Source organism: Monodon monoceros, unplaced genomic scaffold (genome assembly GCF_005190385.1).
Source record: "Monodon monoceros isolate NGI ecotype Baffin Bay Population unplaced genomic scaffold, NGI_Narwhal_1 Super_Scaffold_1, whole genome shotgun sequence".
Classification (NCBI taxonomy): Eukaryota; Metazoa; Chordata; class Mammalia; order Artiodactyla; family Monodontidae; genus Monodon; species Monodon monoceros.
The window spans coordinates 70,215,575-70,232,746 of NW_021703765.1; the positions used below are offsets into that span (position 1 = coordinate 70,215,575).

Here is a 17,172-nt window from a genome sequence, read left to right on the forward strand (position 1 = left end):
TAGAGTTTCCCCTTTTGTGTGGTAAATATTGTTAAGCATCTCCTGTGTCGGGCAGTATGCTAACCCTAGCACCTTTCATGTAGTACATTGAACTTGTTGAGTAAGAAAACAGTATCTGGGGCTTCTCTGGTGGCGCAGTGGTTGAGAGTCCGCCTGCCGATGCCAGGGACACAGGTTCATGCCCCGGTCCGGGAAGATCCCACATGCCGCGGAGCGGCTAGGCCCGTGAGCCATGGCCGCTGAGCCTGCGCGTCCGGAGCCTGTGCTCCGCAGCGGCAGAGGCCACAACAGTGAGAGGCCCGCGTACCGCAAAAAAAAAAAAAAGGAAAAAGAAAACAGTATCTGTAAGAGACGTGAAAGAAAATGATGAATTTGCTAATTATTTCTTTCCTAGTAAACTTCAGCTTAGTTAATAGTTTAAAGCCATATTACTTTTTTTAAAGAACGATGATTTAATGCAAATTAGAGTCTACGGTGGCAGAAGCTAAGAAATAGGAGACTCGGATCCTGCCCTTTGGACGCTTTGGTGAGATAGACAGGCCGTCCCCTTGGGAAAAGTCAGGGAATCCCAGGAGGTGGTGTGGGCCCCGTTCCGGGATACTTGTTGGCGTTTCAGCACCTGAGAGAACGCTGAGGCCTGGGGTTGGTCCAGGAGGACGCATGTTCACTTAGCAGAATGTCTTCGACCACTTCTATTTTTCCTCAGTAGCAGTTCCTGTCTTCACTCCACAATAGCCACGATACAATTAGCAAAACAGGGAAGCCCAGTAGCTGTTGGATAGTAGCTGCTTACCCACAGTCCGGCTTACCTTCCTTTCCTGTGGCTGATAGTGGCTTGTTCTGGATATCTCTGGAGGCTGCACAACAACTAGCATCTCAAATCAACATAAAGCACATTTTCTCAGCAGTATCATGGCACGTCAAGTTTTTATATTCCAAAAGCCCCATGGCAGTTTCTTGTGTCCTTGGAAGAACATCCAGAGCCGTCTTTGGAAGGCAGCACCCAGTTGTTCAGACTGAGCTCTGGAGACCCAGTGCAGGTGCCGGGAGGAGAGCCAAAATAGGAATGAAGAGTCAAAGCCAAATGGACATTTATCTGCAAATATGTCCACACACATGCCTGGTGGATCATGCTGGTTGTCTGTGGAACCCGTGGGTGCTGCTACTTCAGGGCACTCAACACACAATAATGAGAGTGGTGTTTTGGTGGGAATCCAGCTAGAGAATGTAATTTTATTCTAACTCAAATTATCTTTTGTACTTTCGGTTGTTTTTTGTTTTTTTTTTTTTTTGCGGTACGCGGGCCTCTCCCGTTGCGGAGCACAGGCTCCGGACGCGCAGGCTCAGCAGCCATGGCTCACGGGCCCAGCCGCGCCGCGGCATGTGGTATCTTCCCAGACCAGGGCACGAACCCGTGTCCCCTGCATCGGCAGGCGGACTCTCAACCACTGCGCCACCAGGGAAGCCCTGTACTTTCGGTTTTGATTACAGTCCTGCACTTCCTGTTCTTGACTTGAATGAAGAGATGTGCTGGAGAAATCCCCCATGTTCCACATCATAGGGTGGTTGCATTTCCATGAAAGCCCTTAGCCTTATTTAGACTTAATTTGAGTGCTGTTGTGTTCAATGCCATTCGTGCTTAAGGTTGTGTTCAGTGATCTGAGGCCTATAGCCAGTGTTTATGAGGCACTTAACTTTATAGAAAAAGTAACTTAGTAACTGTCATCTTTATGTATAGCTCCCAGAGTCATGTTTCAGTCTTGCATTTGCAAGCATTCATTTTCCCATATAGTGCTGTCATGATGTGCAAATACTATTTTTAAATTTTTTTTGAATTTTATTTTTTCATATAGCAGGTTCTTATTATCTATTTTATACATATTAGTGTATATATGGCAGTCCCAATCTCCCAATTCATCCCACCACCACCACCATCCCCCTGCCATTTTCTCTCCTTGGTGTCCATACGTTTGTTCTCTACATCTGTGTCACTATTTCTGCCCTGCAAACTGGTTCATCTGTACCATTCTTCTAGGTTCCACATATATGCATTAATATACGATATTTATTTTTCTCTTTCTGACTTACTTCACTCTGTATGACAGTCTCTAGATCCATCCATGTCTCTACAAATGACCCAGTTTCGTTCCTTTTTATGGCTGAGTAATATTCCATTGTATATATGTACCACATCTTCTTTATTCATTCCTCTGTCGATGGGCATTTAGGTTGCTGCCATGACCTGGTTATTGTAAATAGTGCTGCAGTGAACATTGGCGTGCATGTGTCTTTTTGAATTATGGTTTTCTCTGGGTATATGCCCCGTAGTGGGATTGCTGGGTCATATGGTAATTCTATTTTTAGTTTTTTAAGGAACCTCCATACTGTTCTCCATAGTGGCTATATCAATTTACATTTCCACCAACAGTGCAAGAGGGATCCCTTTTCTCCACACCCTCTCCAGCATTTGTTGTTTGTAGATTTTCTGATGATGCCCATTCTAACTGGTGTGAGGTGATACCTCATTGTAGTTTTGATTTGCATTTCTCTAATAATTAGTGATGTTGAGCAGCTTTTCATGTGCTTCTTGACCATCTGTATGTCTTCTTTGGAGAGATGTCTATTTTGGTCTTCTGCCCATTTTTTCCCCTAATTATTATTTACTTTATTTATTTATTTTTGGCTGCGTTGGGTCTTTGTTGCTGTGCACAGCCATTCTCTAGTTGCAGTGAGCGGGGGCTACTCTTCGTTGCGGTGTGCGGGCTTCTCATTACGATGGCTTCTCTTGTTGCAGAGCACGGACTCCGGGTGCCCAGGCTTCAGGAGTCGTGGCTCACTGGCTCTGGAGCACAGGCTCAGTAGTTGTGGTGCGTGGGCTTAGTTACTCCATGGTATATGGGATCTTCCTGGACCAGGGCTTGAACCCGTGTCCCCTGCATTGGCAGGCACATTCTTAACCACTGCGCCACCGAGGAAGCTTCCCTTGGCCATTTTTGATTGGGTTATTTTTTTTAATATTGAGCTGCATGAGCTGTTTATATATTTTGGAAATTAATCCTTTGTTGATTCATTGGCAAATATTTTCTCCCATTTTGAGAGTTGTCTTTTTGTCTTGTTTGTAGTTTCCTTTGCTTTGCAAAAGCTTTTAAATTTCGTTAGGTCCCATTTGTTTATTTTTGTTTTTATTTCCATTACTCTAGGAGGTGGATCAAAAAAAATCTTGCTGTGGTTTATGTCAAAGAGTGTTCTTCCTATGTTTTCCTCTAAGAGTTTTATAGTGTCTGGTCTTACATTTAGGTCTCTAATCCATTTTGTGTATGGATTTTGTGTGTATTTTTGTGTATGGTGTTAGGGAGTGTTCTAATTTCATTCTTTTACATGTAGCTGTCTAGTTTTCCCAGCACCACTTACTGAAGAGACTGTCTTTTCTCCATTGTATATCCTTGTCTCCTTTGTCATAGATTAGTTGACCATAGGTGCGTGGGTTTATCTCGGCTTTCTATCCTGTTCCATTGATCTGCATTTCTGTTTTTGTGCCAGTACCATATTGTCTTGATTACTGTAGCTTTGTAGTATAGTCTGAGGTCAGGGAGTCTGATTCCTCCAGCTCCATTTTTTTCCATCAAGACTGCTTTGGCTATTCGGGGTCTTTTGTGTCTCCATACAAATTTTAAGATTTTTTGTTCTAGCTCTGTAAAAAATGCCACTGGTAATTTGATAGGGATTGCATTGAATCTGTAGATTGCTTTGGGTAGTTTAGTCATTTTCACAATATTGATTCTTGCAATCCAAGAACATGGTATATCTCTCCATCTGTTTGTGTCATCTTTGATTTCTTTCATCAGTGTCTTATAGTTTTCTGAGTAAAGATTTTCTTATTTATTTATGGCTGCGTTGGGTCTTCATTGCTGCGCGTGGGCTTTCTTTAGTTGCGTCGAGCAGGGGCTACTCTTCGTTGTGGTGTGCAGGCTTCTCATTGTGGCGGCTTCTCTTGTTGCGGAGCATGGGCTCTAGGCATGCGGGCTTCAGTAGTTGTGGCACGCGGGCTCAGTAGTTGTGGCACGCAGGCTCTAGAGTGCAGGCTCAGTAGTTGTGGCGTACGGGCTTAGTTGCTCTGCAGCATGTGGGATCTTCCCGGACCAGGGTTTGAACCCGTGTCTCCTGCATTGGCAGGTGGATTCTTAATCACTGTGCCACCAGGGAAGCCCTGAGTACAGGTCTTTTACCTCCTTAGGTAGGTTTATTCCTAGGTTTTGTTTTTGTTTTTTTTTTTTTGCGGTACGTGGGTCTCTCACTGTTGTGGCATCTCCTGTTGTGGAGCACAGGCTCCGGATGCGCAGGCTCAGCGGCCATGGCTCATGGGCCCAGCCGCTCCGCGGCATGTGGGATCTTCCCGGACCGGGGCACGAACCCGTGTCCCCTGCATCGGCAGGCAGACTCTGAACCACTGCACCACCGGGGAAGCCCTATTCCTAGGTATTTTATTCTTTTTGTTGCAAAAAAGAATGGGATTGTTTCCTTAATTTCTCTTTCTGACCTTTCATTGTTAGTATATAGGAATGAAAGAGATTTCTGTGCATTAATTTTGTATCCTGCAACTTTACCAAATTCATTGATTAGCCTAGTAGTTTTCTGGTTGCATCTTTATAATTCTCTATGTATATTATCATGTCATCTGCAAACAGTGACAGTTTTACTTCTTCTTTTCCAATTTGTATTCCTTTTATTTCTTTTTCTTCTCTGATTGCCATGGCTAGGACTTCCCAAACTATGTTGAATAATAGTGGTGAGAGTGGACATCCTTGTCTTGTTCCTGATCTTAGAGGAAATGCTTTCAGTTTTTCACCATTGAGAATGATGTTTGCTGTGGGTTTGTCGTATATGGCCTTTATTATGTTGAGGTAGGTTCCCTCTATGCCCACTTTCTGGAGAGTTTTTATCATAAATCGGTGTTGAGTTTTGTCAAAAGCTTTTTCTGCATCTATTGAGATGATCATATGGTTTTTCTTCTTCACTTTGTTAATATGGTGTGTCACATTGATTGATTTGCATATATTGAAGAATCCTTGTATCCCTGGGATAAATCCCACTTGATCCTGGTGTATGATCCTTTTAATGTGTTGTTGGATTTTGTTTGCTAGTATTTTGTTGAGGATTTTTGCATCTACGTTCATCAGTGATATTGGTCGTAATTTTCTTTTTTTGTAGTATCTTTGGTTTTGGTATCAGGGTGATGGTGGCCTCATAGAATGAGTTTGGGGGTGTTCCTTCCTCTGGGGTTTTTTGGAAGAGTTTGAGAAGGATGGGTGTTAGCTCTTCTCTAAATGTTTGATAGAATTCACCTGGGAAGCCATCTGGTCCTGGACTTTTGTTTGTTGGAAGATTTTTAATCACAGTTTCAATTTCATTCCTTGTGATTGGTCTGTTCATATTTTCTGTTTCTTCCTGGTTCAGTCTTGGAAGGTTATACCTTTCTAAGAATTTGTCCATTTCTTCCAGGTTGTCCATTTTATTGGCATAGAGTTGCTTGTAGTAGTCCCTTATGATGCTTTGTATTTCTGCAGTGTCTGTTGTAACTTCTCCTTTTTCATTTCTTACTTTATTGATATGAGTTCTCTCCCTCTTTTTCTTGATGAGTCTGGCTAAAGGTTTATCAGTTTTGTTTATCTTCTCAAAGAACCAGCTTTTAGTTTTATTGATATTTGCTGTTGTTTTCTTTGTTTGTATTTCATTTATTTCTGCTGTGATCTTTATGATTTCTTTCCTTCTGCTAACTTTGGGTTTTGTTTGTTCTTCTTTCTCTAGTTCCTTTAGGTGTAAGTTTAGATTGTTTATTTGAGATTTTTCTTGTTTCTTCAGGTAGGCTTGTATTGCTATAAACTGCCCTCTTAGAACTGCTTTTGTTGCATCCCACAGGTTTTGGATCATGGTTTTTTTGTTGTAATTTGTCTCTAGGTATTTTTTTATTTCCTCTTTGATTTCTTCAGTGATCTCTTGGTTATTTAGTAACGTATTGTTTAGCCTCCATGTGTTTGTGTTTTTACATTTTTTTCCCTGTGATGGATTTTAATCTCATAGCATTGTGGTCGGAAAAGATGCTTGATATGCTTTCAATTTTCTTAAATTTACCAAGGCTTGATTTGTGACCCGAAATGTGATCAATTCTGGAGAATGTTCTGTGCGCACTTGAGAAGAAAGTGTAATTTGTTGTTTTTGGGTGGAATTTCCTATAAATATCAATTAAATCTATCTGGTCTGTTGTGTCATTAAAGCTTGTGTTTCTTTATTAATTTTCTGTCTGTATGATCTGTCCATTGGTGTAAGTGAGGTGTTAAAGTTCCCCACTATTATTGTGTTACTGTCAATTTCCTCTTTTATAGCTGTTAGTTGCCTTATGTATTGAGGTGCTCCTGTGTTGGGTGCATATATATTTATAATTGTTATATCTTCTTGGATTGATCCCTGATCATTATGTAGTGTCCTTCCTTGTCTCTTGTAACATTCTTTATTTTAAAGTCTATTTTATCTGATACGAGTATTGCTACTCCAGCTTTCTTTTGATTTCCATTTGCATGGAATATGTTTTTCCATCCTCTTACTTTCAGTCTGTATGTGTCCCTAGGTCTGAAGTGGGTCTCTTGTAGACAGCATATATGTGGGTCTTGTTTTTGTATCCATTCAGTAAGCCTGTGTCTTTTGGTTGGAGCATTTAATCCATTCACGTTTAAGGTAATTATCAATATGTATATTCCTATTACCATTTTCTTAATTGTTTTGGGTTTGTTTTTGTAGGTCCTTTTCCTTTCTTGTGTTTCCCACTTAGAGAAGTTCCTTTAGCGTTTGCTGTAGAGCTGGTTTGGTGGTGCTGAATTCTCTTAGCTTTTGCTTGTCTGTAAGGCTTTTGATTTCTCTGTTGAATCTGAATGAGATCCTTGCCGGCTAGAGTAATCTTGGTTATAGTTTCTTCCCTTTCATCACTTCAAATATATCATGCCACTCCCTTCTGACTTGTAGCGTTTCTGCTGAGAAATCAGCTGTTAACCTTATGGGAGTTCCCTTGTATGTTATTTGTCATTTTTCCCTTGTTGCTTTCAGTAATTTTCTTTGTCTTTAATTTTTGTCAATTTGATTACTATGTGTCTCAGCGTGTCTCTCCTTGGGTTTATCCTGTATGGGACTCTCTGTGCTTCCTGGACTTGGGTGGCTATTTCCTCTCCCATGTTAGGGAAGTTTTCGACTATAATTTCTTCAAATATTTTCTCGGGTCCTTTCTCTCTCACTTCTCCTCCTGGGATCCCTATAATGCGAATGTTGTTGCGTTTAATGTTATCCCAGAGGTCTCTTAGGCTGTCTTCATTTCTTTTCAATCTTTTTTCTTCATTCTGTTCTGCAGCAGTGAATTCCACCATTCTGTCTTCCAGGTCACTTATCTGTTCTTCTGCCTCATTTATTCTGCTACTGATTCCTTCTGGTGTGTTTTTCATTTCAGTTATTGGATTGTTCATCTCTGTTTGTTTGTTCTTTAGTGTTTGTTCTTTAATTCTTCTAGGTCTTTGTTAAACATTTCTTACATCTTCTCGATCTTTGCCTCCATTCTTTTTCCAAGGTCCTGGATCATCTTCACTGTCATTATTCTGAGTTCTTTCTCTGGAAGGTTGCCTATCTCCACTTCATTTAGTTGTTTTTCTGGGGTTTTATCTTGTTCCTTCATCTGGTACAAAGTCCTCTGCCTTTTCATTTTGTCTGTCTTTCTGTGAATATGGTTTTCCTTCCACAGGCTGCAGAATTGTAGTTCTTCTTGCTTCTGCTGTCTGCCCTCTGGTGGATGAGGCTATCTAAGAGGCTTGTACAAGGTTCCTGATCAGAGGGACTGGTGGTGGGTGGAGCTGGGTGTTGCCCTGGTGGGCAGAGCTCAGTAAAACTTTAATCTGCTTGTCTGCTGATGGGTGGGGCTGAGTTCCCTCATGTTGGTTGTTTGGCCTGAGGCAACCCAGCACTGGAGCCTACTGGGCTCTTTGCTGGGGCTAATGGTGGACTCTGGGAGGGCTCACGCCAAGGAGTACTTCCCAGAACTTTTGCTGCCAGTGTCCTTGTCCCCATGGTGAGCCACAGCCACCTCTGTCCCGCCTCTGCAGGAGACCCTCCAGCACTAGCAGGTAGGTCTGATTTAGTCTCCTGTGGGGTCAGTGCTCCTTCCCCTGGGTCCCACTGCTCACACTACTTTGTATGTGCCCTCCAAGAGTGGAGTCTCTGTTTCCTGCAGTCCTGTTGAAGTCCTGCAGTCAAATCCCGCTAGCCTTCAAAGTCTGATTCTCTAGGAATTCCTCCTCCCGTTGCCAGACCCCCAGATTGGGAAGCCTGACATGGGGCTCAGAACCTTCACTCCAGTGGGTGGACTTCTGTGGTATAAGTGTTCTCCAGTTTGTGAGTCACCCCCTCAGCAGTTATGGGATTTGATTTTATTGTGATTGTGCCCCTCTTACCATCTCATTGTGGCTTCTCCTTTGTCTTTGGATGTGGGGTATCTATTTTGGTGAGTTCCAGTGTCCTCCTGTCGATGATTGTTCAGCAGTTAGTTGTGATTCCGGTGCTCTCGCAAGAGGGAGTGAGCACACATCCTTCTACTCTGCTATCTGGAACCAGTCCTCCTCTTTTTTAATATTATTTGCACACTAGTAAAAATCTCTAATACGAGTCCAAAATCAATTATTCAATGGTATATCTTACATTAGAATCACAGGCTAATTTGTCAGATTCTCTAATACATTATCTAAATCTTACAAACATTGAAAATGCCATATTACACAGAATACTACTAAAGTTAACACAAAAATGAATACTGTGGATTTGGTGTATTTCATCTTTCTCATATTTAATTCTGAACTGTCTTAGGATTAAATGACATTTACCATCCACAGCACATTGAGGGTACTGTCTCAAGCCTCCTGGGCTTACCTTTGCAGGAGAATGGGGAGTCCTGTCTCAGTAGCCTGAGGTTGCTTTTTGGCCCAGATGTGTCAGAGAGATTCTACTGCCACCACTGTGAACACACCAAATCCCTTCTGTGTGACGCTATGTCAACAGGGTTCTCCCAGACCCTCCTATTTTATTTATTTTTTAATATTTATTTATTTATTTATTTATTTTTTTGCGGTACGCGGGCCTCTCACTGTTGTGGCCTCTCCCGTTGCGGAGCACAGGCTCCGGACGCGCAGGCCCAGTGGCCATGGCTAACGGGCCCAGCCGCTCCGCGGCATGTGGGATCTTCCCGGACCGGCGCACGAACCCGTATCCCCTGCATCGGCAGGCGGACTCTCAACCACTGCGCCACCAGGGAAGCCCCGACCCTCCTATTTTAAATTTTTATACTGAATATTATCTCTCAAACTCCTTTCCACGTTTTTATGTAATATATCCAATTATATAAATGCCAGTGTTTACTTTACAGAATGTGGAGGCTCTGGATCCGCGAGGTCGAACCTTATTGCATCTTGCTGTTTCTTTGGGACATTTGGAATCTGCTAGAGTCTTGCTCCGACATAAAGCAGACGTTACAAAAGAAAATCGCGAGGGATGGACAGGCAAGTATACTTGTAAAATAATTTAAAGCCTTTCATTTTGTTTTCTCTTTCTGAATAAAGGCCAGTTTCAATCCTTATTGTCCCAAGTCATCTTTATCTTAAGACTCTTTCTCTCTTGGAACTTGGGGCTGGCCGAGAAGATGAGAGCCTCGGATGCTGCTGGCTCGTCTGCAGCACAGTGGTCCGAATTATGTCCTGGGCCAAGAGCCCTGGGTAGAGGGTGACTCCTTATCCAGAAAGCGGCTCTATGTGCATCGGACATGAGTGTGGAGGCCGGATTTCCCCTGAGGAATGTGGTGGTAACTCTAGCGAGTCCATGAGGATAGACAAAATGAAAAAAATTATAGCTGAAAGTAGTAGTATTTTCCAGTGAAATCCTGGCACTTCACTTGTTTTGCATACTCTCATACTCTCAAAATTACTCTCAGAGTAATTTTGAGTTGACTGAGCAAGGATATACACAACACAAACCCTACCTGCCCATCTCCACAGTTACGTGATCACACAGTGAAAGCCAGCTCTGAAGACACTGTCAGTATTTCAGAGCCAGTGGTAAGAAAGGGGGGAAAGGGAACGATGGTAGGGTTTGCTCAAGAGGCTAAGAGTGCTATGTTCTCTTCTCTTCTCAGTCAGGTAAGGGCTAGAAGTAAGTAGTCATGGTCATAAAGATCAGGGGGGGCTGCAGCCTGGGTCCCACTTTGAAGAGAATATTGGCCTTTGATCCAGATAGATACTTTTCATAGTGGCTTTGGAATTTGTCAGAAAGTGTGAGAATACAGGGGGGTCAAATTTCACTGTTTTGCCTTCCAGTTTTGCACGAGGCTGTGAGCACTGGTGATCCCGAGATGGTGTACACAGTCCTTCAGCATCGGGACTTCCACAACACATCCATGGCCCTTGAGGGAGTTCCCGAGCTGCTCCAGAAAATTCTCGAGGTAGCCATAAAAATTGACAGTGCCATCATTGGAGTTAAATGCTGACACAGCAGCTGCAGACACAGTTTGACATCCTTGTGTGCCTTCCTAAAGAGTTTTATGAGTCATGAATACGATGTATTGAATACCAAATGCATTATTCCTTGCTTTTCCAACTTGTTAAATGTATGAAGTCTTTCACAAATTACGTTTCCGGGTCATTAAGACTTACTCTTTTAAGTGTTACTTAAAAATTAGAACTAAAGACAAATGGACATCAAGCAATTAATTTGTCTAGCTGCCTGTTTTCTTACAAGTAGCACCCCGAGCTCAGGTCATCTTGGGGAAATTGTAATGAACATTGTGACTTTATGGGGATTTTCAGGGCCTGTTGAGGCTCAGAAGTCTGTGTGCAGCTCTTCTTGACACCCCTGTCACTTTTAGCCATTTGTATTTTGTGACTTCTAATCCATTCCCTTAATTTATTTATAGTTATTGGCTTTGGGGCAGTTTCTCTCTCTTGTGAATGATGTATGGGCTCTGTGACAGAGAATTTTCTTAAAAGACTTTAACTTCTAGGCTCTTGGATTGTTTTGGATGGTGGTTACCATTCTTCAGATAACCTTTGTCACTTGCAATAACTGTCTTATTGGTTAACTATATGCAATATTCCCGAGGCAGCAGGAGACAAGAAAGTACCAGCGGTTCAATTTTCATGTTGTTTATTCTCAGTTTAAACACAGAAGTGAGCTCCCCAAGTATTTCCAAAGATATTTGCTAGATAAATCGGCTTTCCACATTTCTTGAGAAAAATTAACAATTCTGTTGAGAAAAGGAATAACTTTGCTGTGAGACAATCACTGCTTGTTATCTGAGCACTCTTCTTAAAAATTTCTGTGACACAAGCTAAATCCTGCCTAAGACATTCATTTTACACATACTACAAAAAAACCGTCCATGAAGTATGAAATTGTTGTATCCATTGTTTTTAAAATAGATGTGTGTTTGAGTGCATAAAGATCACATAGATTTGTTTTCTTATCTAACTCACTGTAGGAGGAACTAAAAACATCATTTGTCCATTTGACAAAGCAGAAAATGACTTATTTAACATGGAGTCACCCACACTTAAAAAATTCAGTATAAAAGACTTTCTGTTTTTTACCTGTATTGATCCATAGCAGTGAACTGCACTGAGTGGTATTCTTTGCTGGAGGTTATAGACAGCCCACAAATAACATGGTGCTTGGTGGCACCAGAGGCCATGCATGACGGCTTGTCTTTCAACAGTGTCTCCTTGTTACGTGTCCACATTTCTTATCCATTGCCCCTCGGAGTGTCTTCACCCATCATTGGAATCTGGTTTTTCTTGAGCAGAAAAACACCTGGAATTTCTGGCATTTTTCTTCCTTCATGCTAACTGTTGGATTTCTTAAGTAGCTCTCCAAGAACCTTCTGTAGGAATTCATGGGAGGTCAGAAAATCATCCTAAACAGGCCTGCTGTGGTGGTGTGAAACCTCAAAAAGCCAAATCCTAAAGCTTTAAGAGGAAAGTGGGGCAAAAGTCTTCTGTTAACTGGAGGGAAAACTTAACTTCAGATCTGGGGGCAGTGATGTCTTGCAGCCTCTTGGTTTCAGAGTGGTCCGATAAACACCAAGCACTTCCCAGCACACAAAGCCTTTCACAGTCAAGTTCCCCGTAGAACAGATGGGGTCCATGCTCCCTCTTCTCTGCTTAGACCAGCCTGTGACCCATATCGTGTGGTGGTGCTTGAGCCCATCCTCCTGGCTCATGGGCCATTACTGTTAGGAACACGGTTGAGCCCCTAAATCAACTTTGACTTTATCTCCCTCCAACCTTGTCACTTGCAGTTAACTTTATTAACTTTCTAGACATATTTTATATTGAGATAAAATAACAGCCTGAACATAAAATAAGGATTTAGTGTGATGGGTTTGCGATTTGTGTTTCTTCTTCTCTGTTCTTTCTCGCTCTCCCTTTTAAACACCCCTAGTAAACCTTACTGTGTTTGTGTTTAGTTAATGGTACCAAGGGTAATTTATTTTATTTTTTATTTTATTTTTTAAAAATTAATTTTAATTGGAGTATAGTTGATTTACAATGTTGTGTTAGTTTCCGCTGTAAGGGGTAATTTATTTTAAACCTTTGTCCTTCAGGCTCCGGATTTCTACGTGCAGATGAAGTGGGAATTCACCAGCTGGGGTGAGTGGCTGTGGGCTTGAAATTTATTTAGCTTGAATATAGGCTTATATAACTTTTTATAAAAGTTATATGTATTTTTTTAATCTAGAAAATGAATAGATGAGAGTAAGGGAAGACAGTCACCCACAGTCCCACATAAACACAACTGTTGTTGATGCTTTAGGTGTGTTCCTTCCAAACTTTTACCACGTGCATAAGACTTTTTCTCCCAAGCATTCATCAGTACAATATATAGACAATTTTGTCTCTTCCTTTTATCAGTTATCGCTGACATTTATCTATATTATTCGTTTTTTAATATCTCACTTTAAATGGCTAAAATCTTAGTAAGGTTTATCATAAATCAGTTACTCATTTCCTTGTGGAGTTCAACGCGATCCTTTTAAACTTGTTTCTCTTTTCTTTTTTTAAAAAATTAATTATTTATTTATTTTTGGCTGCATTGGGTCTTCGTTGCTGCGCACGGGCTTTCTCTAGTTGCGGCGAGTGGGGGCTACTCTTCGTTGTGGTGCGCGGGCTTCTCATTGCGGTGGCTTTTCTTGTTGTAGAGCATGGACTCTAGGCACGCGGGCTTCAGTAGTTGTGGCTCGTGGGCTCTAGAGCACAGGCTCAGTAGTTGTGGTGCACAGGCTTAGTTGCTCTGCAGCATGTGGGATCGTCCCGGACCAGGGCTCGAACCCATGTCCCCTGCATTGGCAGGCGGATTCTTAACCAATGCGCCACCAGGGAAGTCCTAAACTTGTTTTTCTAAGGAAGAAGATGAGATGAATATTGGAATAGCTTGTTTTTAACAAAATGGATGTATTTCTCCAAAATCTTATGTAAGGCAAATTGACTGACAGTAATTTTCCTAGATGTTCTACTTCTGTTTCTTGTAGATCAGTTAATGACAGTTTCTAACTCCCAGATTTTCAGCTGTTTTCACTTCCAGACTTCCCTTTCAGGCAAGAAGTCATATTTGTAATAAAACATTTAAATGAAGTAAAAAGTATATGAAAGAACAGAACTTCAGCTTCTTCTATGAAACTGAGTTCTTTTTAATGCAAATAACCACTCTGATCTCAGTTTTTGTTAAAAAAGCAGCATATTTTAGACATTTGATATCTTGAATGGTGGGCCTGACAGTATAGGGGGGCCTCAGCCAGATGGCGAGAGTAGCATATGTGGATAAGGACAGCCAGATGGATGCCCTCTAGCCCTGATGGTAGTCAGTGAGAGGGGTTCATTCGGGATTGAGAATACTCTTGGGAAATTGATTTAGCGTTTTCTCTGGACAAGACATAGATCTGCAGTTTTATAAACAGCTGTAGAACAGAAAGTCCATTTTTATTTTTTAAGAATGACTCCTTGTATTGTAAGTGTGGGAGTCAAGCCCAGTTCTGTATGACCGACGCCATCTTGCCACTCCTGTCCTTTCATTAAAGTCAGAATCCTGATTTCTGGGGCCTGGCTGTTCTGCTTGGCCCTCGGGCTTTTCTCAGTAGTACACTTCTCTTCTCCAGTGCCCTTGGTTTCCAGAATATGCCCGAATGATGTCTGTCGCATTTGGAAAAGTGGTGCCAAACTGCGTGTGGATATCACATTGCTGGGATTTGAGAACATGAGCTGGATAAGAGGGAGGCGGAGTTTTATCTTTAAGGGAGAAGGTGAGTGGTTCTGTTTTAGTAATCACTGCTCTTCCTAAGTTCTGAGTGATTTTTTAACCATCAAAATGTATTCACATTTATGTGCCTTTTCCGTGCCTGTCTCTGGGGCATGTTTTGTTGTTGTTGCCGTTATTCTTATTAGTTATTCAACTCTCAATTCCTGTATCTTATTTCTTATCTGGATAGTTCTCTTGCACATATCATTTACCACCCAACACTGTTACCCTCTTGACATATGATGTTCCTAAACCTCTGAGTGCAAGACTCTGTCTTGTATCTCTTTATATTGCCTCCATAATCAGGCATGGTCCCCTAATGGAGGGTGAGAAATGGTGTGGCTAACCCAGTATTGTGCATAAATAATTTATATTAATTAGGTAATCATATACTTAAAGAAGTAGTACACAGATGAAATGTGTTGCTAACAAAAAATACAAGTTATTTAAAAAGTCTGCATCTTTGGGGAAGATGGCCCAGAGCCTCCTCTGAGTTATGGAAAGTTGGCCAGATCATTCCTGGGCAAATAGGTAATCGATAATCAATAGTCTTTAGGTTTTATCAGATAGCACCAGGGGGTGGGGGGGGATGGAGTGTGTGTGAAAGTTTAACATACAAAGCTTCTTGGGTTTTGCATCTTACTTGCGCTGTGCTTAGTTATGCCCTTCTTTCCATGAGCAGACAACTGGGCAGAGTTAATGGAAGTCAACCACGATGACAAAGTGGTCACCACCGAACACTTTGACCTTTCCCAGGAAATGGAGCGCCTCACTCTGGACTTGATGAAGCCAAAAGGCAGGGAGGTTGAGAGGCGGCTCACAAGCCCAGTCATTAACACCAGCCTTGATACTAAAAACATTGCTTTTGAAAGGTATGGATTTAGGTTCTGCATTTTCACGTCTAATCCCTTTACTGCTATCTTTAGTGCCACGTATATATTAATTGGAAAGTATGGGTGGATTGGGATTTTTCTAATATGGTGTAAGAAACACTAGTGGGTTTTAAAGTTGATCTCTGCTCTAACCAAACAAACCACAGCTGACATCCTCCACCATGTATCATTTTTATGGCACATTGGTTAAGTCTTGGAGAAATGTCTTCATGTTCTTTTATGGGCCCTTTTCTGATGGATTTTACTTGAATTTTATTTCTGTGTTTGGCAATCCACAAGACTCCCTAGTCCCAAATCATGGAGCTTTGAGTTTCCGAGGTAGAATGGGTCCAGTACTGAGTGTGGTTATACTGATATTAGTCAGTCAAATACACACTTATCATACAATTCAATGTGGTTCTCCCCCTCATCCACCTCCTGCTTCCCCATGAGGCCTAATAGTTTAGAGCAAGAGTCTGGAGGGGTTTCAGTTTTATTCCAGACTTTATCTGGAGAAACCTCTGGGGAGGTCTGTGCCTCGGTTAACCCAGGTGAGAACACCATTTCTGGGCCTCTGCCTGTGGGCAGAGCCGAGGCGGGGAGGGCCTTTGTAAGGGGGTGGAGGCTGTCATAGCTGTTGGCCTGAGTGCTTCTACCGTAGAACACACCGAACTGAGGGATTCTGTAAGAGCCCTGAGTGTTTGCCTAGGATGTCACATCCAGCTCTCTGTAAACCAAAGCAGTGGACGTAGCCTGAGCTGACATGGACACTATTCTTCTGGATTTAGGCTTTCTTTTCTCTTAATGAATATACTGACTGTTCTCTCTTTTCCTTTTCTTCTTTGTTTCCAGTATAAAATTTATTAATAAAACTGAGAGTCTTCGGTTTAATCAAACATAAGGTTTAAGTGCCCCTTTCCCCTAATTTAGATCAAGCTGTGGAATTAGGGTATTTGTTGGTAGCAGAAGAGAAAATGCCAGGTATGCTGCTGCTTTGGGAGTGACACCCCCTGAGGCAGGGTCAGTCCCCTGTCGCCAGCCTCCTCGCGCCGGCCTCACCAGGTGACAGCCGCTGTCTTCCAGGGACAGCAAGGTTTAGGGACTGACTGTGGCTTTACCTGGAAGGGTCTTGGGAAAACATCTCCAGGCTTCAGCATTTGCCTGTGCAGGCCGGGAGGGCACGCCAGCCTAGGGCTTTGCTCATAAAGCTGGAAGACGGGGGAGCCGAGGGCTGGAGGAACCTGGCACCATCGGCAGGGCTGCTAACTGTGCAGCTCTGAGCAAGCGGCTTCATCTTCAGGTTCCTGTTTTCCTCAGCTGAAAAGAAAAAAGGGGTGAATCTCGAGATGAAATCTCAGATGTCATGAGAGGAGCCACTGTTCCCCCTAGTTTAGCAGCAGAGTTGTAGCGTCATTGTTTGCTCTGAAGTGTAATTTACAGAGAATGTGATGGTTACTGGCTGTTACCCAGCGGAGGGTAGACAGCCCCCCTTCCATTTGTACTGAGTTACATTTTGTATTCCTGTGGTCCCGGGGTTTTCAGACGGTTCAGGCTAACCCTCATTTTGCAAGCATCAGAGAGTTGCTGAGAGAGAATTTCTAGAAGGCACCTGCTGGTTTCGGTGGTGCTTGGAATGAAATAGGTGCTCAGTGAGCTTCTCGTGGTTCAAGCAAGGGCTTGGGCCCCTCTTGAGGGTGAGGTTTGCTGCTAGAAAAAGTGTGCTTGCCTGGTTCTTACCCGAGGTGTGAGCTAGTGTTCAGCTGATTAAATTTGGAAGACGTGGGCCTGTTATGACAGTCTTCTTCACCCCTTTCTTTCTCCTAATCTTACTCTGAGCTTGATGTTTGCAAAGTAATACTTTTGCCCGAGTGAATTTTGAGCCTGCAGATATATACCCTCTGGTTGCAGTTCGGATTTGTCTCTCCTCTGAAAGGTTCTG

General features: G+C 42.4%; 1 protein-coding gene across 1 annotated transcript in view; it reads left to right on the forward strand.

Moving 5' to 3' along the window:
• ANKRD13A (ankyrin repeat domain 13A) overlaps positions 1 to 17,172 on the forward strand; it is a 39,602-nt gene that overhangs the window by 9,251 nt on the left and 13,179 nt on the right. The window contains exons 2-6 of the mRNA XM_029227948.1: positions 9,449 to 9,581; positions 10,392 to 10,516; positions 12,674 to 12,719; positions 14,222 to 14,365; positions 15,044 to 15,233. Of these exons, the coding sequence (XP_029083781.1) occupies positions 9,449 to 9,581; positions 10,392 to 10,516; positions 12,674 to 12,719; positions 14,222 to 14,365; positions 15,044 to 15,233 (638 nt within the window). The remainder of the gene's footprint in view (positions 1 to 9,448; positions 9,582 to 10,391; positions 10,517 to 12,673; positions 12,720 to 14,221; positions 14,366 to 15,043; positions 15,234 to 17,172) is intronic.